This window comes from Psittacula echo (genome assembly GCF_963264785.1).
Source record: "Psittacula echo genome assembly, chromosome: 11".
Lineage (NCBI taxonomy): Eukaryota > Metazoa > Chordata > Aves > Psittaciformes > Psittacidae > Psittacula > Psittacula echo.
The window spans coordinates 17,269,011-17,290,818 of NC_137746.1; the positions used below are offsets into that span (position 1 = coordinate 17,269,011).

Genomic DNA, 21,808 nt, shown 5'->3' on the forward strand with positions numbered 1-21,808 from the left:
AGATAAATATCTTGTTGTCATGGGACTTACAAATTCTTCCCTTTCAGAAACATCAAGACCCACAGTACGTAACAAAGGTTGCATAACAGACAGCAGTCTCTGGTGATTGTTTAAATCTAACGCCAGACTAAACAGACAAGAAGAATGCTATACAAAATAATTTGAACACAAGACAGGATGGCACCTTTTTTGGAAGAAACATTACTGTGATCATAATCTTTTTGACAGGAATACTCAATAGAATCTTAATCTATCTTTGAACTCATAAATTAATTCCATTTTATCCCTTTCACTCCATTTCAGTACTTCACTCTGGACACCCATCAAGAACAATCACTCAACTTTGAAGCTTTCTCAGGTTTCTCCTAAATTCTGAAATGCTCAGCCCAGGAATTTCCCATCAACCTACTTGGGATCCCTCATCTTGGAATTTGTTAATAGCCACCAACAACTAGATTTGCCCACACTTCTCTTTCTTTTGGGTTTTCTTCCTTTCATTTACATATCCTCTGCATTACTAGCATGTTGGCAGCGATTTTGCTTCATTTTGGCTAGGTCCTTTTGCTACTCTGTTGCAGTAAAAAGAAAGCTTACCTTATAATTGTTGATTTCAGGGGGTCGTACAGCGACATAAAGAGTTCTGCATCCTCTCCAATTCGGCAAACAAAATTCCTCACAAAGACATACAGACTGTGGGTGGGGGATGAAGACATTCGGGAGTATGATGCATAATCTGGTTGATCCTTTGACTACACAGAAAAAGGAAAAGAATTAGCTACATTACTACCACTTGTAAAGACAAAATGTATCAAGCTGTCCCTACAGAGGCAAGCCTAAAAGCCTGGAAGACATGTTGTCTGAACACAGTAGGATACACCAGAAAGCCTACTATCCACATTGTGATAGGGTTTCAGAATGCTGGGAGCACTAGCAAAAGAAAATATACCTCTTTGAAGAGGAAACAAGTAACATGCTGAGATAAGGACACAGCTGAGGAGGTTCACTGACTCTGACATAGGCTCCTAAGTTTTACCTACATCCCACTTTAACCACCAAGGAACAGCTACTAACTGTTTGATGTCCTAGAGCAATTTTTACGCATTTTTAAAACAAGTCAACACAATCTGTTGGAGATTACCAAGTTTCATTTTCCTTATATTGTCAGTTAATGACATTTTGATGACTGGGAAACAAGACTTCTTCAGTGACACTGATAAGAGCAACTCACAAGGTGCTTTCCAGTGCTTTCCAGATTTGTCATGGGTATTATTCAAGTGTCACAACGGCCCAACTTTCTTTTAGTTAGCTGTTTTGCTTAGAATTGTACAAAAGTTAGGGTTGGAAAGCACCTTAAGATCATCTAGTTCCAACCCCCCTGCCATGGGCAGGGACACCCCACACTAAACCATGTCACCCAAGGCTCTATCCAACTTGGACTTGAACACACAGTCCCTAATGAAGAGTCCATCCCCAGCATCCCTATAGCCCCCTTCCGATACTGGAAGGTTGCTCTGAGGTCTCCACGCAGCCTTCTCTTCTCCAGACTAAACAGCCCCAACTTTCTCAGCCTGTCTCCATACAGGAGGTGCTCCATCCCCTGATCATCCTCGTGACCCTCCTCTGGACTTGTTCCAACAGTTCCATGTCCTTTTGATGTTGAGGACACCAGAACTGCACACAATGCTCCAAGTGAGGTCTCACGAGAGCAGAGTAGAGGGGCAGGATCACATCCTTCGACCTGCTGGTCACGCTCCTTTTGATGCAGCCCAGGATACGGTTGCTTTCTGGGCTGTGAGCGCACACTGCAGCCGGCTCATGTTCATTTCCTCATCGACCAACACCCCCAAGTCCTTCTCTGCAGGGCTGCTCTGAATCTCTTCTCTGCCCAAACTGTAGCTCTGCCTGGGTTGCTCCAACCCAGGTGTAGGACCTTGCACTTGGCATGGTTAAACTTCATCAGGTTGGCATCAGCCCACCTCACAAGCGTGTCGAGGTCCCTCTGGATGGCATCCCTTCCCTCCAACGTATCAACCGAACCACACAGCTTGGTGTCATCGGCAAACTTGCTGAGGGCGCACTCAATCCCCCTGTCCATGTCACCGACAAAGATGTTGAACAAGACCGGTCCCAACACCCATCCCTGAGGGACACCACTCGTTACCGGTCTCCAGCCGGACATCGAGCCATTGACCACAACTCTTTGCATGCGGCCATCCAGCCAGTTCTTTATCCACTGAGTGGTCCACCCATCAAATTGATGTCTCTCCAATTTAGAGACAAGGATGTTGCGTGGGACAGTGTCGAATGCTTTGCACAAGTCCAGGTAGATGATGTCAACTGCTCTGCCCCTGTCCATCAGTTCTGTAGCCCCATCATAGAAGGCCACCAAATTGGTCAGGCAGGATTTCCCCTTAGTGAAGCCATGCTGGCTCTCACCAACCACCTCCTTGTTTTTCATGTGCCTTAGCATGTCTTTCAGGAGAATCTGCTCCAAGATTTTGCCAGGCACAGAGGTGAGACTGACTGCTCTGTAGAACCCTGGGTCATCTATTTTCCCCTTCTTGAAAATGGGGGTTATATTTCCCTTTCTCCAGTCATTGGGAACTTCACCTGACTGCCATGACTTTTCAAATACGATGGCCAGTGGCTTAGCAACTTCATTTGCCAGCTCCTTCAGGACCCACGGATGGATTTCATCAGGTCCCATGGACTTGTGCGTGTTCAGGTTCTTAAGGTGGTCTCAAGCCTGATCCTCTCCTACAGTGGGCCTAAGGTCTTCATTCTCACAGTCCCAAACTTGTTTTATTACAGTTTACTTTCTTATGAATCCAGGAAAGAACTCAAGTATCTTACAAATCCCTGAACAGATTTAATATGGAGAAAGGTCAAGGAAGAGTAGTTACCTTCTTTGCATTGTAAAAGATGAAATGTACGCACCCATCAGCTTTGCTTAGGCATGCTAACTTCTGGTATCCACAAGATTATGCTGAGTTCACCTGAGTTCCTCTTTAATGAGCTTAAATTCTTCAACTCCATCAGACTAACTAACAAGCAACATACAGCAAACAGTAAGTCTTCTCACAAGATCTTCTAAGAGCAAGCTTTGGTTACTCATAGCTTGCAGGCTGAATTCCAAGCACGTAACTATTCACTAAGTGAATCAGCCTACTCAGTAACTCACAGATAGAATGAGGAAAAGTATTTCCATTTAGGAACCCAATAATTGATTTAGAAGCCACTTTAGAAATGGACTTTCATCCTAACCTACAGCCTGAATCCAGTGCATAAATGCAGCTAAATCAGTTTGAGGCTCTGCCATATTTATAACAAATGAACGTGATTCTACTCTTAAGTCAGAGGCAAAAGTTTCCACTAGCTTTCATGGTAGGTTACAACCTTCACAACCCTTTAATAGGTAAAATCAAAATGAAAATCCAGTACAAGTGATTAAGTTTACCAGTCATTCCTACCATTTCCTCTTTAATTCGCTCAGTGATTTTATTAGTTGCTTCTTCATGAGCATGAAATAAGCTGATGACACTGGTTTTATCTGGATCCAAAATATTTCCATCTTCATCTCTAACTGTCAAATCTAGCTCAAGTATTCTGTGAAAATACAAAGGGCATAAAGGCAGGATTATTTCCTTCTACAAAAATAAAGCTTAGAAATCAAATGCACAAGGAGCTGCTTCGAGGTTTAAATACATGTAACACCATTTCATTGAAGAAAAAATTAACCCAATGATTTTCTTTTCAAGCTGTTGTACAGTATTTATACACTTTAGGAATTTACAGTAATGTCAAAAAAGCATTTAAATGCCTCTCATATAAAGTAGATTCACCATGTTCAGTGACTTCAGTCTTCATCTCTTTCGCTTTTTAACATATAACCTTTGCAATCAAGGTGCGTAGGTTTTTCCTGTTGGCTTCTGCTTTTCTGTTGCTCTCTTACCCTCCCAGTCCTGTCACTTAACTACTATGCTCTGCTCTTCTGCTCTCATACTAATCATGCCTTTTTTCCTTCCACTCTTTGCCCACCCCAACGTCAAAAACCTCAAGTCTTACCTCCATATGTCCTTACACATTCTTGTCCACAGTGTCTTAGTGTCACCTCAGTCAAGAGACACCCCTTCTTGCCTATCCAGGATCTCGTTCTTCCATGCCTCTCTAAAATCAGACTACTTCATGCCAGATGGTATTTTTCACAATTTCTAGGAGGTACTGGCTGCCCTTCTGGCACTGCTAACGCTGTTTGAAGCAGTCTGTATCAGACTGCAAGCCACCTTCCTCACCTTAGATGATTATCCACAGCCTCTCCAGATTTGGTGTTCAATCTCCTTTTCCCATTCAGCCTCCACTGTCATTCCCCTTTACTCCTTCCCCACAATGTTTCCTTCACACATCACAACTCAAACCCACACTTTCTCACACTTACAAATACTATCCAACTTGCACTTTTCCTCTATACAATCCCAAGCCATTTTAAATATCTTGCCCCTAGATAACCCCATTTTTACCTAAATTGTGTTGTATTGCAGTGGCCTTTCATTGGCAAGAAACAAAGCATTTTGTCAAATAGCTATTCTATCCCTGATAGTTTCACTTTTATGAACCAAAGTTCTGCCTAGTAAATTGGGGCAAGGGTCATGGTGTGTTGCCTCTAGCAAAGGCTCTGTACGCTTCAGACTTTTGCTATTCATCCACCACACTAAGGCTTCTCTGAACACTTTCGAAGTGGCAGCCTAACACTACTGGTGGTAGGCTGTGTTTGTGAAAGTTGGAAACGTTTTGGGTTCCGAGTACACTGATGTTATATATATATATATATATATATATATATATATATATATATATAAAGGCCAGTTATCTGACCTCAAATCTTTACAATTGACAAACTCATATATCTGTAGTTAAATAAATGAATATTTTGAAAAAACAATAACAATTGGTTATGAGAAGCCTCAACATGGTACTTACTATAACCACACAAATAACAGGCAGAAGTTTGAAAAGGAAGATTCATTATGTCTACGTCCTGCATTAATGAGTTACAAAACTGCAAAGAGGAAAACTTGATCATCATCTCTGTTCTAGCTGGCTGCTTTAAAATAAATCACATTTTCCAGAAGCAATGTATGCCACCTACTTGTTACCATAGTCAATTTTGGAGGTGACTTTCTGTTTGAGTTCTTTCAGCTCATCTTTTGGCAAAGTCCCGGACAGAAGTTGTGACCGCCACTCCATGAGGTCATACATCATGGACTGCACCTGCTGGAACTGCTCCTTCTTATTTGTCTAAGATAGAAAAGAAAACAGTAGGTTTCAAACTTGACATTGAAGTGAAGCACTGGTCTTGGCAATTCAAGGATGTGCCCTATTTAATGCTAAGTAATTGTGGGAGCAAGAATTAGGCGAAGTACGAGCCCTGGCTTCTTTCCTCCTCTCATCCCACAAATTTTTAAGGACAGTACCTTCTATGTGACCACAAAGAAATTCCATGAAATGTAAATAGGTTGTATGGGGATACGGAATTGCATTATTTTGGGTTTAATTGTCCTGTTTTAAAATTCATGAACTAAGTCTCATCAAGAGAAAACATTATAAAAGCAATTTAGGTCTCTATGAGATACTGATAAGAATGCTGTGGTATTAATATACTCAAGAGAATAGTGGGAGAATGCATAGAAGTCACTAAAGCAGTTCCAGTGTCATTCACAGAAACATTAAAAGGTTTAATTGTTGACATTAACAAGAGGAAGACTCAGAAGTGACAAGTTTCAGGAAATACATTAATGAGGACAAACCATCCATATTCAAGATCTCTTTGCCCCAGCAGAGAAAAAGCAAAATCCAGTGGCTGAGATCCTGGAGCAGCCAGTGCAAGTTGTTGAAACAGGTTAGTAGAAGAGACTACTCAGGTACTAGGGAATTCACTATCTTTTAATGCTTTTCCAGTCAACACTTTATGACTTTTTGGCCATCAGGCTTAGGTTAAACAAGTCACTAGGATCAGTAGAGATTAATGTAGGGTTACAACAAGCAAGGTAAAACAGATAAATAAAAAATAATGCATTTAACACTTCTAAGTTCCACACTACACTGTGGACATTACAAGCAGATGCAAAAGACCACCATGAGTAGAGGCTGCTTGCTTACAAGTAACACAGATGCTGATGCAGTGGCCCTTTTGACTAATACTTCCAAATTCATTGCACTTTTATGTATTGGTAAAAGTGCTCACAGGAAAAAAAATGGTTTTCTCCAAGAAGGAGAAAAGATAAATAAATGTTTTTCTTTAAGAGATGTAGGTTGAGATACTGAAAGTAAAAAGACTGACTTCTTGAAACTGCCTGTTGTTAATAGCTACACACCCCCACTGCACACTAGAACAACTTTTGTTGGAACATTCGAGAACATGGTGAATCTTTTTGAAATGAATCTTAGTTATGTTTGATGCTCCTATCTTGAAACTTGTCAACTCTAAAAAGAGCAACTATGAAAAGTTTATCATGTACAGTGTACTCAGGGTTTGAACTAAAGGCATGCAGTTACACTACTCCTCGTCAGTAAGCCAGCCTTTTCATTTAAAGCCATTGAAGAACATGGTGATCATCTAAGTAGTGATGAAGAAGTAATTGCTTCAACCCTTCCAGATCCTGCCCTGCATCTAAGAAAAGACACCAATTTGAGCAAGACCTCAAGATGCATGAATAGGACTGATTACCAGGCCACACAGAATGCAAAAATGTCATACCACATAGAGCTGTTTCCAGATGCTTCCCCATTCCCAAAGAGTAGTGGTAACTTCTTGAACTAAAGGGATTTCAGCAGGTATTATATTTTCTGAATGTCTAGAAAGAGAAGAAATTCTAACACAATGAAAATGAAAAACAGTATCTGAATTTCACAGGTTTATATTATAGTTACCATGTTTAAGGCACGTAAATGCTCATTCTTACCAGGTAAGATCCTTAAAGTAATAAGACATTCAATACCTTTTCTTTTCAACAGGAACTTCCTTGATGTGGATGAAAGATTTAGGAAATATTCCCTGTTGAAGGAGAACAAAAAATATCCACAGTTATTCTCCAAGAGCATTTAGGGAACAACCACGACTAATCTCCAAATTAAACTGCTGTCTGTCTAGTTTTCTGTCCAGATAGATGCATTTGTCTGACAGACAAATAATAGAAGTTTTGTCCTATCCATTTTTGCAAACATAGAAAGCCTAGGATTACATTTCTTCATAAGAAACACCATCTTCCACTCCCTAAATGTACTCCCCCAGAAAACAGATTTAAGCAGTAGTTTAGTGAAATCTTATGAAATTAATAATACTTCTTAAAACATGTAACGCATGTTGACCTTGAAACCCTTTAGCAATATTAAAAATTAGTTGAAAGGAAGTGGTTAGTACTGTTAAATATTTTCCTTTTTTAGTTTTAGATTAAATTTTAGGCTGTTAAAATACAAATTTTAATTAAACAACTATAGCATTTTGAGCCAAAAGAAATGTCAAAGGAGTATTCAAAACACAGTTGTACTGGACAGGATGGGGACCATTCTCTCATATCCACCTTCAAGTATTGCAGACCAGGCAGCTGATAACTCCTTTGGGTAGCTTCCACTAAAATACTACATTTCATCAAGAACTTACGGTGAGCTCCCCTATGACTAGCCTGTCTCCCTTTCATTTCTGGTGAACTAGTTATTTGCTTGCTTCCATTTCTATGCAGTTGTATTGGAGCTCATAGAACATGAGAAACAACAGGCAGAAGTCTGGAGATCACAGTTTTTCATTCCTCTGTCTTTTAGGATGTGCAGTCATTGAGCAATGAAATGAAACAGTAAATCAAGCATCTAATACTTCCAAAAGGAAATTAGAATATTCTACTGTCATATACAGTTTGAAAATGGACACAAATTAGTTACTGTAAGTCAATGCAAGTTATTGTTAATCCCTACAAGCCAATGACTACAGAATAAGGGAAATGCGAAAGAAAGACTATTCTGATTTTTTCTGATGCATATTCTCTGCCAGCAATGGTCCCTCTGCTCCCCAGATATCACATTTTAAGGGATTGTGAAGGTTTTGCACAACTTTTTTCCAGGCTGGAGATGCAAATTCCACCAAATATTTTTACTGTAATGTAGGCCTGAGCCTCTAACTTGAAATGCGTTTGCAGTGCTGCACCCTAAAAGAATCTGGTACTAAGAGCAAGTTTCAAAAGAAATGCTTTTCTTCCAGGAAAGTGCATTTGAAACTAAAAAGTAATTTTCTTGCTACTTCAGTCAGGAGTCATCCTACACAAGGTAAAAACAATTCATTTGTGGCTTTCCATATTTAGAAATCAGAATACAGACTTTTTTATTAATATGACTTCTTTACATGTATTTAAGAATTTAAGTCTCATGAGAGTTGTCCATGTTGCATGTAGCCTAAAGAATCCTTAGAAAAAAGAGCAGAACCAGACACATGTAGGAGCAAATTCACTCAAAAAGTTATTTCAAATGATGCCTTCCTCAGTGTATTAACCTGAAGGCACAGTAATATTGTCTTAATTGATCTGCTTCTCCCAGTCCTTCTAGTATTTACCAACATTGTCCAGGACAAACACTGATCATTCTATTCATCTTGAAAGGAAAGAGCTGACTTCAGAGATCACAAGAGGACTCTCTGACAAGAGAGACTAATAAAAACCTTCACAGGTTAATTCCTTAAAAATAGTCTTATAGGAATGAACAGCATGATCTTACCTCTGATCCTTTATGTCTTACTAGATAACCCTTGTACCAACCTAAAAAGAAGAAAGAGTGCACTTAGTATGACAGAAAACATGCATGAAAAAGTATATTAGAAAATCAAGAGGTTTGTTTCATATAACAACTATCTAGCATAGGATGTTAAAAAATAATAATTAGTTCAAAACTACATGGATGAAAGCAAATCAAATATCAGGAAGCATGCTGAGCATGACTTGCACATTAGCAAGTATTATTATATGGTCTATTTTCAAGTCTTGCATAGTAAGCACAGACAATCTTACACAGATTATAATACCTGCACACTCACATTAAAAAAAAGGTAGGATAAGCTGTTTTGTAATGCAATATATAATAAACACACACACATATATATCCCTTGACCAAGATCACTCATAATACTGGATAGCCCGTCAAGCTCTTCCAATTGTGTTCTAGGTGTCCTATTAATCCAACACAGTACATGGTAGTTATATATCCAGGTTCCCTGAATGTAAGAACAGGCCATCTTTCTGCCATGAGGAATTACAGCTTTTGGACTTAACTCAAAAGTTACTCCTACTGTAAAGCTCAAGACAGAACCTCAAGAAAATGAAGGGCTGTTATGGGGCTCCTTCTCCATTCATAACTAGGAACCCCTTCTGAAAGAAAAGAGTGCAGTACTGCAGTACTAGTTCAGGCTTTGTTTCATCTGTGCCCCAGTGCAGTCACAATAAACATCTAAAACGAACATAAAACAAACAGCTCACCCTTACTAAATTATAGCAGAAGCCACATCCAAAGTGCACACACTCATGTGCACTACCTACATAGCAACAGTATTCAACTCTGCTGAATGTTTCTTCTATTTCATCCAAAGCAAGCATTTTATGTTGAAAAGCGTACATTTTCTGGTACAGTTTCATGCACAGATATTACTTTTTCCCCTACCACCTTTTCTCTCTCTCCATTTCTAAGGGGTATTTCAGCTGTGCAACCAAAACATAAACAAAGAAATCCCAAACCCCAAGCAGTCCTGTGAGAAAGGTGATGTTGCAAGACTCCGGAGAATCACTGACCTCAAAAACAGACTCCAGATTTTTTTCTCAGCACTGGGACTTTTTTTCCCCACTATCTTCTCAACAATAAAATTCCTACTTACTTCTAAAACTGAATTACTTGCACATAGTCTCCAATTTACATCCAAGTGTGTAAAATCTATTTAATCCCATTTGCTGTTACTGCACATGTGTGTCTGGGCATATTCTGTGCACGTAAAACAAACTAAAATAGCATGAAAAATGAGCGTAGGAAAAACCTGTTACTGTTGGTTACCCTTCAGCTGCAGCTGGCAGCATGTTTCTTAAGGTATCTGATAAAAGAAAACTTACTGCCACAATGCTTAAAGAATCTACTTCTTCACTGGCAAATGTATTGTGTAATGCAAGCTGTGACAGTGCATGTAAAGGGCAGAAAATTCAGAAAGGACTTTTAGATAAAAGACCATCACAAGTTCACCACTCAACTTGCTAGGCTGGGCTGACAACAAAGGTACCACACGAGACAGAAACCTGGAATGTTTCTGCCATTAACAGAGACAACACAGGGATGAGGAGGTTTCTGGATAACCAATGTATTCTTTCTTAGCCAAAATGCTTAGAATGGAGGCTTACGGATCTATGCAGACCTTTCATTTTTAGGAGAGGACACAAATATTACTCATGACAGAGATGCATCTGTTGACTGAGTGTCTAATAAGTGACATCAGTATTTTCACTGATACTTTGAGATATTGAATTTCTCTTAGAAACAAAAGAGGAAAAAAACATGCTTCTGCTCTCCAAAACATGGAAGGTATGGTTCCTCAGATGCTTTTCTCCATTCTTTTTTTTCCATGCAGAACAACCTAGAGCTCTGTGAAATTAAATGGGCTGGGCTCAAAAGTGCCTTTCGGCACCAAGCTCTCTGTAAGTGCATAGTGCAGCAGCTGGCCTGTCTCTTTTAACATAACTACAGTTAATAAGATATTACTGACAGACAGCACAAGTAAGCTGATGATTTTACAATACATTTTGCAAAGCTTGAAGCACTTCATAATTTATTTTTTTAACTCTTACTTAGTCAAGCACATCACTGCAGATTGAAAATGAGTTACTATTATGGTGGGCATTTGCAGATGCCTGTTGAGTTAGTAATAATTGCACCCTATTGTTTTATACTAATAAGAACTTCAGTAGCTGGGGCAGACTTGGGAGAGAATTCAGTAACATTGTGAAAGCATAGATAAAATCTTTGAGGAGGAATACACTAGCACTAAAGTATCAACAGTGAATTCAGCTTCACAAAAGTACAAAGCTACATAAGTGTGGATCAGCATATTGACTATCTGTTATGCATGAATTTGATGTCTGTTGTTTAGCATGTTCTGTAAGCTGGATGCTTTTCAGAAATGTTTGATCATGCTGACCTACAGACTAACATATCAGATTTCCATCTTGTGCTATAGGATGATCAGGGTGCTGATTATCTCCTAGCAATAAATACTTAGTTTAGAGACAAAAATGCACTCTATTAAAACATCAATCAAACCTACTGTAACTCCCATCAGGTATACTACAGCTGCATGAACTTCACAGACTCTCTTGATGACTTCTTCATTCGGTAACAGCTTCCCAAAAAAAGCACACGTACTGCAACATTTCTGATTTTGGCTCTCCAGAAAGGAATAGGTTCTTCCTCAAAATACACTACCGCCAATACAAATAAGAACATTAGACAACTACTTATGCAACATGGAGAATTGCTAAGAAGTAAAAGGGTTAAGTTATTCAGATAAACCTATCGCCTGGAGACAACTGACTTACCTTCACAAGACTCCAAGATATGGACCACGTCACCAATCTGTAAAGTCAGTTGTGGTATTCCTGTGCCTTTGAAATTGTATATAGCTGAAAAATTGAAGGATGAAAATAATGTTTCATGAATGATGAAAATAAACCGGAATTTAACTGAAAACCACACGATGTTACTAAGATTCTGATACACTAGAATAAACAAAGGGAATCATAATTCTATCAAAAAGTTTCATTTGTTACCATTACTTAATCTTTTTTCTTATGAAAATGCAAAGGTGTTGAAAACAGACAATGCTGAAAACAAACAAATCTGCATACACATAAAACCAAGCTGTTCTTTATAACCACTCTGCACAGGATTTAACAGCACCTATTTAGATGCAGGCCTTCAATATATAAATGTTGATTGTGCTGGAGATTTGTTAGTCCAGTGCACAGTTTACAGGAATTTATGGCTACACTGGTGAGAAGGGGCACAAACATGCATACAGAAACTGAATTTACTGAGTCCTTTCCTGGGTTTAGATGCTTCATCTTAACATGAAACTGTGTTTCATATGGAAACAAGCAGAAAGTTTCATCATCTTCTGCACTTAATCACTCTGAAAAGATCACAGGAGCACTGGATTTTAAAAGTGTTCTAATCAGAAGCTTATCTATATGTGGTTAAGAAACAGCCAAGTTTCAGAGAGATTTCAAGAACATCAGCTTCTTTACTAGCTCTTACACTCCAGTGCTACAGGATGTGGGCTGCTCTAGTAAGCATTTGTTTTCTGTGTATTTTTTCTTCATGGACATGGCTATAGACTTTTACAGGAGCATTACAGAGCACAAGTGGTTATTGAAGGTAGTATCACACAGGGAAACTGAATCAGATGAGTAAGCCTGAAGCCATGATTAAATTATCCAGGTAGGAACAGCACACCGGCTGGTAAACATGACCTCTGTTGTTCAGCAGAGACAGCAGGCAGCAGTTTGCCTCCTTTTCTCATGACAGTGGCCCAGTCCACAGACACAGAGCATTCAAACTTACATAACACTGGGCTTATCTTCAGTATATTTCTACACACCTTTTGCTTGCCTGTCCCCCCGGCTTTTAAAACATGATATTCATTTCTGTTAGGCCAAAATGTATACTAATGACACATTTTAGTTAAAATTATGCTTAAAATCTCCAATCCAATTGTCTTTCATAAAAATGCCTCAGATAGGAGGGTAGAGCTAACCAGATTCACCCTCTTCACTTGTTCGAGTTCCATAAATTGAGTTTCTAATTTCTTTTGCCATCATTATATTTATTATATTTCTTGGACAGAAATTAGAAGGAATTCCAGATTTAATTAACAGGTTTATTAGACCAAAAGTAAGTTGCTATTTTTGTTGACATGAAGAGGCCTTCCTACCAGTTTCTCCTCCTGACTGGGCAGAGCAGGGCTTCAAACATTAAACATAATGGGAAGGGAAAAAAAAAAAAGAGAACAAGAGAAATCAACTGAAAAAGTGAGGCTCTGCTGTCCAGATTCAAGAGAATCTTGAAGCTGCCTCCTCAGTGATGCAGAGAACTGCCTTAGCTCAACACGAATGTGAATTTCAGTATAGATTTGTATGGCTGATGCGTGGCTATATTCTGACCAGCTTCCTTTCGTTCGTCTTGATACAGATTTCAAAAACTGGAAGACGGCAAACAAGCCTCCCGTATTTCATGAGATATTTCCACCAGAGTGTTTATGGGGTGTGTGAGTGCTCTTACTATTTGCATAAAGGGTCCATACAGATGAAGATCACTGTTGACTAGCAGTTACTTTATATTTCAAAACATACGCTGCTCTACTTCCAGGTGCATTGATCTCAAAATACAGATGCAACTCACCGAGCCATATATTCACATTGCATATTGGGTTTGTGCTCTTAAAACCTGCATTTAAAAACAAGGGAAGTGACTATCAGCTCAGACTTTTCTAAATGAGTAAGTGGAAACTTGAGAAAGATTTGACTGTAGATTTTGGACTGTTTGGTAGGATGAGTTTCACAGATTCTTTTACAAAGTTTTAAGCTATAGACCTATCCAGACATTTTGTTGTAAGAAATTGTCTCCCATATGCCACTGCAAAAAACTCTATATTAATACCATCAGCTTACATCCAGTTGTATTATCTACAGCACCAGACAGCTTGAGTATCACATCTGCTAGTTTTGAATTATGAACTGAGTCAAAATTTGACTATTCCATCCAGTTATGTCTCCTGTCAGCTGCGACTGATATCACTTCCTTTACAAACTGTGACTCTCTTACACTGCAACTATCAGCCCAGAATTAACCACCAGAGTTCTCCACTCCCTAGCATCTCCTATCTCAGCCATAAACACAAAGTGGGACAGTATCCTCGAGGCACAGAAGGTGGCCTACTTGAAGACCCCAGCATTTACTCTAAATCCCAGTAGCAATTACTGGCCTCAGGAACAACTGACGCCATGTCAGTAAGATCAGCAGGAGAGATTTGGACAGCATATGTCAGCATATACCCAGCAGTCAGCATCAGATTAAGGTGTTCTCATCTATACTGTATCTGTCCACAGATGCTGTCACATTCTTCCAGAACAGCATAGACAATGCCCAGGAAAATGAACCTTAAGACAATCTTCCTAAATATGGACTTCACAGGTCATTGAGAATAGACTTAGCAAATTTGTCCCCATAACTTCAGTGGCAATTTTACAGCAGGACACACATGCACCACAGAGAAAACAAAAACCCTAGTGCAAACCCCGCTTTGATTCTAGGGGTTTGGCTTAGCTCCCTCAGGAGTTGAGCTGGAAGCCAGCACACCTCAACGATATTGCTTCAGAACAAAAGCCTAAAGAAATACCAGAAAGGATTCTCCAAACTGAAATATGCTAAAGCAAAAACAGGATTTGAATTACACCTCAGGAAGATGGAAGTGTTCTTGTTCAGGCAAATAAGACCTCTTGTAAAGACTCTAAAGAGCTTCTGTTTCCGATTCTGCTACCACTCTCACATTCAGCCATCCAGAGCACAAGTGAAGACATCTACCTGTGTCCATCCCAGCAGCAAAAAAGGACTATGAACGTTAAAGAAAACTCCTGTTTGCATTTCATTCCAACATATCTATTAAAGCCAGAGCTGTCAGATATGATATGCACATCACTCCCACTGTATACAGACGCATGAATGCTGATCACTACACGTGTGGCTGTGAACCCTGTTTCATTAAGCCACACAGGTATGTACATGTTTTCCAAAGTGGAATAGTGAGAAATCTGTAGAGGGCATTTCAGAAGACGCAAGGTAAATGAAACAGTGTCACACTGTTCAGAGGAAGATTCCTGTTATGAATTAAGAATTAAATTCAAACAACCACAAACTGAGACAGAAGCATAGTTAACATTTTGTAATTCAAATTACATGCCTTCCATTTAGAAGATGACAAGTGGGGAAAAGGGGAAAGCGAAATAAAAATCATACTTTGTACCTCATTTGGTAAGATGCACACACCAAACTTTTTAAAAAAACCTCACAAGAATCCAAGTAACAGAATCCCTTCCTCAAAAAGCTAGATTTCCTCAGTATTTATGTACTTTAAAACCCCACGTGCTTGGTATTTACATGATTAGACTGTAAACTACTCCAAGATGAGAATGGTGAGTTAGGAATAATCTCGCAGACTTGTAACACTGAAGCTGTTTATTGTCCTGATCTTCCTACCTGTCTTTCCTACCCATTTTCCTTCATGTGAAGACCCTGCCCTGTTCTTTATATTTTTGAGATTCACCTTGTAGTAATAAGCGACATTTCAAGTTGGTTTCCTTGGCTACTTTCCACCCATCCACTTAAAGAGAATTAGAAACAACATTGCTGAGGTGTAGCTTTGCTGAACCAGCCCTTCATTTTACTTTACCATAATAGGTGGAGTATAGGGAATGACTTCTATGTAAATAACTCATAAAGAGTTTTGTACATTCAAACACCTCCAATGAATAGCCTCAGCCAGAATCCTGTTTGGAGTAGTAATGTTTCCTTACAGAACAATTCTTTGTGTTCAGTTACCACTTTCTTCTCCTTAAAACAGGGTGAAATCACTCAGCAAGAATACTGACAACCGTCATCTGAAGACAGTATGCAGTCCTAACAGGATTAACAGGATTTCTTGACTTCTGAAAAGAAACCTATAGTATTGCGGCATTGTAACTCTTAAAGAGCCACATACTATAAAATGAACATGACAGGGACACACTTTCGATGACTATTTCACAAGCTGGAGGAACGGACCAAAGCTCAAGGTGGGGTAAAGGCTGAATTCAGTTATTGTAAATCACACTCAGCAAAGGGTAACTCTTCATTTCTCAGATGAGAAGCCATTAGCTGTTAGCTCAGGTAGTAGTTGAACACAGATTTCTTCTTCTGCTTAATCCTGGGGCCAGATGGAGGTTTTAGCTGACTTGAGCTACTTATTTTCCTTCTTAAACACAGTAAAGCCAGTACAGATTATAAGAACCAGGAAGTTCTAACACACCCAACTAGTTATATGACAATACTGCTCCTGACCCTTTACCTTTTTATAGAAAACAGTAGCATGGCTACTGTTAGCCATACAAGATGTTGTTAGCACAACAAGGCTACTTCCTTAGAAGTCTGTTCTTCATGAAGAGTATTTAACTGTGCTTTTTCCTTTCATGAAAAACAGCGGATTAAAAGATTCTTTTCCCAGCTTTGTTTTCATCTTACTTAAGTTCCCCTTTCTTAGTTTCCCAACTGTCTGTGGGGTTCAAGGGTTGCATTCTATGGAGTAGGCAACCTACCCTGAACAAAGCTCTGCCTCCCTTACAGCTCAACCTTGTTTGATTTCAGAGATGCAGAATCATCTTCAGAGGTCTTCAGCAGATGAAATCAGACCAGTCAGTCACAGCTGTTGGCCCTCAGGCTCTGCTACAGCTTCAAAGAACTCACCCACTCCTCCCCACAATGGAGGCTTCAAATCGACAATGTCTATAAGCCACAGACATTGCTACAATTGGGACTTTTTTCTTTTCTTTTTTTTTTTTTTTACATACAAGTATAAAAAGTCTTGTAATACAATATTTAACAGGAAAAAAAACTTCTTTAACCTAGGAAACAGACCTACTTACGGTGAGCAGAGAAACAGCAAGTATACTGTTACCACACAGCAACACAGGTTGCACAGATTCCCTTTTACATCAACATCACACACGTGCTTGTAGCCTGGCACAGCAGAGACAAAGGAAACCCCACCAGATCCACAGTGTCAAGTTTCCCCTGTGACGTGCACTAAAAAAGTGATTCCCTGGTTTGGAGTTCGCATTGGAAAGCACTGTCATGCCTACTCTTCTTCAGGAGTCAGTTCAACAGGCACAGAAGACACACCTAAAACAATTTGTAGAGTAGTGCAATCATCTGTCACAGCTATGGATACTACCGTAGAGGGAATGTATACCCAAAGCAAATGTGGCAGTGTTAAAGAGCTGCTGTTGTTTTCCAGTTTTGAAATGCTTTGTAATGGATTCCTTAAGATCTCATATGTGCCAGTCAAATGTATTTACCCTTAGCCTCACAGCCATGAGACTTATGGAATTATCTCTAAGAGGAGCAGGCCTAATCTCATTGGCCCGCTACTAGCCCTGCACAGGCAAGTCTATGCAGTCTTTGTTCTGGACTTCGTGACTTCAAGCAACTTCGTGGCTGACCAGGTTTACTTGTTTACAGTATCACAGTATCACAGTATGTTAGAGATTGGAAGGGGCCTCAAAAGATCATCTAGTCCAATCTCCCTGCCAGAGCAGGAACACCTAGATAAGGTTACACAGGAATGTGTCCAGGCGGGTTTTGAATGTCTCCAGAGAAGGAGACTCCACAACCCCCCTGGGCAGCCTGTTCCAGTGTTCCGTCACCCTCACTGAGAAGAAGTTTCTTCTCAAGTTTAAGTGGAACCTCTTGTGTTCCAGTTTATACCCATTACCCCTTGTCTTATCATAGTTTGCCATTGAGAAGAGCCTGGCTCCATCCTCATGACACTCCCCCTTTATATATTTATATACACTAATAAGGTCCCCCCGCAGTCTCCTCTTCTCCAAACTATAGAGACCCAGCTCCCTCAGCCTTTCCTCATAAGGGAGATGCTCCACTCCCTTCACCATCTTAGTTGCCCTGCGCTGGACTCTCTCCAGCAGGTCCCTGTCCTTCTTGAACTGAGGGGCCCAGAACTGGACACAATATTCCAGGTGCGGTCTCACCAGGGCAGAGTAGAGGGGAAGGAGGACCTCTCTCGACCTACTGACCACCCCCCTTCTAATACACCCCAGGATGCCATTGGCCTTCTTGGCCACAAGGGCACAGTGCTGGCTCATGGTCATCCTGCTGTCCACTAGGACCCCCAGGTCCCTCTCCCTTACACTACTCTCTAACAGGTCGTTCCCCAACCTATACTGGAACCTGGGGTTGTTCCTGCCCAGATGCAGGACTCTACACTTTCCCTTGTTATATTTCATCAAGTTTCTCCCTGCCGAACTCTCCAGCCTGTCCAGGTCCTGCTGGATGGCAGCACAGCCTTCTGGCGTGTCAGCCACTCCTCCCAGCTTAGTGTCATCAGCAAACTTGCTGACAGTACACTCAATTCCCTCATCTAAATCATTGATGAATATATTAAATAATCCTGGTCCCAATACTGACCCTTGAGGCACTCCACTAGATACAGGCCTCCAACTGGACTCCGCCCCATAGACTACAACTCTCTGGCTTCTGTCCTTCAGCCAGTTCGCAGTCCATCTCACTACCTGATCATCCAGGCCACACTTCCTCAATTTAGCTATGAGGATGCTGTGGGAGACTGTGTCAAATGCTTTGCTGAAGTCAAGGTAGACCACATCCACTGCTCTGCCATCATCAAAGAAAAGGAAAAAGTATCACCTTTGAGAATTATCAGGCTGTAAAGCAGAAGTCCATCTGCTGCAGCACAAGCTGGATACATCACTTCCTTTACCTGTTAAAGGAAATCTATCAAAGCTTTTTTCAAGTTTATTAATCAACATCTGTATTTGTGTTGTCTCTGTGGCCATTAAAACTCAACACTATCAAAGCTTTGATATATTTGTTGCTTCCTTTGAAACACTAGCGAAGTTCCTTAATATACATATAATCAGTTGCAGCGTTTCCTATTTGGTGCACTCCCTAATCCTTTCTCATTAATTGCGCTCTCTACAGATTTCTTTTAGTCAAACAGTGGTGGTTTGTTTCTTTGAGCTCATCTCAACAGTAGATCAAGTGCTGACTCCTTAATTTGCAGCAGAAAATGAAATTTTTAAACTTGCAAATAAATAAATATCTCTCTCCCCCCCCCCCAAAACAACAAGGGAGTTTTAGGTTGCCCTTATCTACATTCTTCCTGACACAAAACTATCTCTGATGTCCTAAATGCTTCTGTAACAGCAGGTTAGTCTTTCAGTTAGTTCTAACACCTGGTACACTAGTCACTGTGGTTGCATCTGGAAATTTCTCAGGTCTCAGGACTCCTCATCCACATGATGCAACAAATGCAGTGTTCAGTGGGGCGACTGACACGAGTAATCCACGTGTCTTTGGCACAACAGGAGTTGTAACAGACTTCTTATGATTCCAGCCTCTGTTGTAAACCTAAAGAACCTGACTGAAGGAGACAACTGTCTGATTAGGGAGATAGGTGAGAGAAGGAGAAGCAATATTTGTACAGACCATGTTTCAGAAAGCAGTACCTGCACAGACTACGGGTTGCACCGAGGTCATCCCACGAGCCACACATAGTACATCCTCTAAAACGAGTGCCAGAGTTGTTAGAGCTGACAGTATTTGAAGAGCAGGAGCATTGGTCCAATAAAACCTAGACCAGAGTTTTTAAAAACTCCTGCATTTGTGTTGCTTGTATGGTACTTTAAGCTTAACGGTATCAAACTACTACAATTAGCATCATACAATAGTTAGGGTTGGAAAGGACCTTAAGATCATCCAGTTCCAACCCCCCTGCCATGGGCAGGGACACCTCACACTAAACCATGTCACCCAAGGCTCTGTCCAACCTGGCCTTGAACACTGCCAGGGATGGAGCATTCACAACCTCCCTGGGCAACCCATTCCAGTGCTTCACCACCCTTACAGTAAAGAACTTCTTCCTTATATCCAATTAAATGTTAGTCTATTATCTGATCCCATTTTATGCACTAAGGTAAGTGCTAATGCTAAGTGATTCAGGTTAGAAGGTGTACTATTTTGAAATATTCTTAGATCACAGGTGGCAAAGACCATCGCCATACAAAATTGCATATTCTGATTATTTTAAGTCAAATTGTTCAATCCAAACACACTGTAGTATCATGAAAACAGAGTTCACAGAATTGATGAAGTAACCTGTTTCACAAGCTTGTTTTTATTATGTGTGGTTTGCTGCACCTTCCAAATACAATGGAGTCTTCTGTATCATACTGGCTTTTTGTCCACCCAGTGATCACATCAGCTGCAAAATTTCAAACAGTCAGAACTTCACTGCAAGCAAAGCATGGCAGCTGCCTGCTGAAAAAGTGACAGATCACAGCCAGGGCCTCCTCAAACTTGGTACATTAGTCCACTGAAGGCATAGGTGCAATGCAGTCCCTAGCCCATAATACACTGAACATCAAGTCAGGTTATTTGGCCTCTATAATGTTAACAGGGATAGCAAAACAACAGCAAGCTTTCTTTGTAATGACATGAAACTCACCTGGACCCAAAATGCTCCTTGCAAGAGGCTGCTGTAAGCAAAGCTTGCTTTATATTATTCCCAGAAATAACTGATGTGTACCTAGAACTTCCATCCATATGTGAGTTAACATCCATCACATACACAGGATACAGATACCACAGACAACAAATCCATTCACAGTCTTTCAAATCAGCAGCTTTCAGAAAAACAAGTGAGAAATTTAGTACTTTCTGCCATTTATAAAACTGAAAGAGAAAATATCGGCATCCTTTATTTTGCAATACAAACTGCCACCAGAACAGGCTACTTCCATTTTGCAGTTCTGCCACTGCTGCACATCGAAGCTGAACAGGAAGACATTCTTTTCCTCTTACTGATTCCTTGATGGCTCATTTTATTTCATGAAGCCAGTTGGGTCTTCTGTTTTTAATGTGTATCACAATATGGCCTCCTTAAAATAACAAGTGTCTTCTAGAAAAATTTGGGGATTCCACATTTATAACTACACTAGTAGGTAAAATAAAACACAAGTAGTACAAGATCAACTGTCTGCTGTACTGAGAACCCACAGTTAATTTCATTTCTTCAAGTACTTCAGCTGAGTCCTAATTTTAAGGCCTTTTAGAAAAAAAAAACCACCCCAATTCAGTCCTTTATGCAAGTGATCATCATTCATTTTAAGATACACTGATGCTGGAAGATGACTTTCCTTCCAAAAAGTATGACTTGCCAACTCATTATAGGTTTCTCTCTAACATTAAGTGATACTCTCAGAAGCAACTGTAGGACTACCGTCCCCCTATATTTGCTCCCCCTTCCTTCTAGCTGCTGTGTTATACGCAATACCCAATCTGCTCTAAAACACCAAGGTGGGGAAAGCTGCATTCCCGTGAGAGCAAAACCGCTGGCACTCATGTACTGCTCGTCATTATGTCTGAAAGATTACAACTTTGTACAAAATGGATCATCTTAATGAAAGCACCATGGTAAAACAGAGGGTGATCAGTCCTCACGCTATAGCAAGCACCTGCCCACATCCTGTTCAGAAGTTCTGAAGACAACACTCAAATGGCAGTTCACTCAGTTACATACCCACGCCACTCTTCTTGTCTGTCTTGCTCCATCTTGCCATCGTACAAGAATCCGTGAGGCTCTGAAGGATGCTCACCACCAAGGGAACCAAGGTTTATAGGACACAGAGTTCAAGATAAGGAACAAAGGCACTGGAAGCAAGATCCCTTTCCCAGCTGTTGTCACTCAGGACTAGCAGCAGGCTGAGGCAGCTGCGAGGGTGCTGCGAGATTTGCTGTTCTGAGCTGAGCTTCCTTCCTCTTTTCTCAACACAAGATCTCATACCCAAGTGTTATGGGGGAGGGGAATCCCAAACTGGGTGTTGCTGTTGCACGATATTGGCAGTAACACATAAGCAAGCAAAAGGGAATGAAAAACCCCAGCCTGTGCCTGCACCAC

The 21,808-nt window shown here is 40.3% G+C and overlaps 1 protein-coding gene across 1 annotated transcript in view; it reads right to left on the bottom strand.

The window, feature by feature from the left end:
- Positions 1–21,559, bottom strand: part of DOCK2 (dedicator of cytokinesis 2) — a 167,788-nt gene extending 146,229 nt beyond the window's left edge. Inside the window, exons 1-8 of the mRNA XM_080627460.1 lie at positions 21,431–21,559; positions 11,607–11,690; positions 8,758–8,798; positions 6,996–7,051; positions 6,755–6,851; positions 5,147–5,295; positions 3,471–3,606; positions 595–749 (exon numbers count right to left, since the gene is read on the bottom strand). Of these exons, the coding sequence (XP_080483586.1) occupies positions 595–749; positions 3,471–3,606; positions 5,147–5,295; positions 6,755–6,851; positions 6,996–7,051; positions 8,758–8,798; positions 11,607–11,690; positions 21,431–21,470 (758 nt within the window). The 5' untranslated portion in view covers positions 21,471–21,559. The remainder of the gene's footprint in view (positions 1–594; positions 750–3,470; positions 3,607–5,146; positions 5,296–6,754; positions 6,852–6,995; positions 7,052–8,757; positions 8,799–11,606; positions 11,691–21,430) is intronic.
- Between the last annotated feature and the right edge of the window lie 249 nt (positions 21,560–21,808).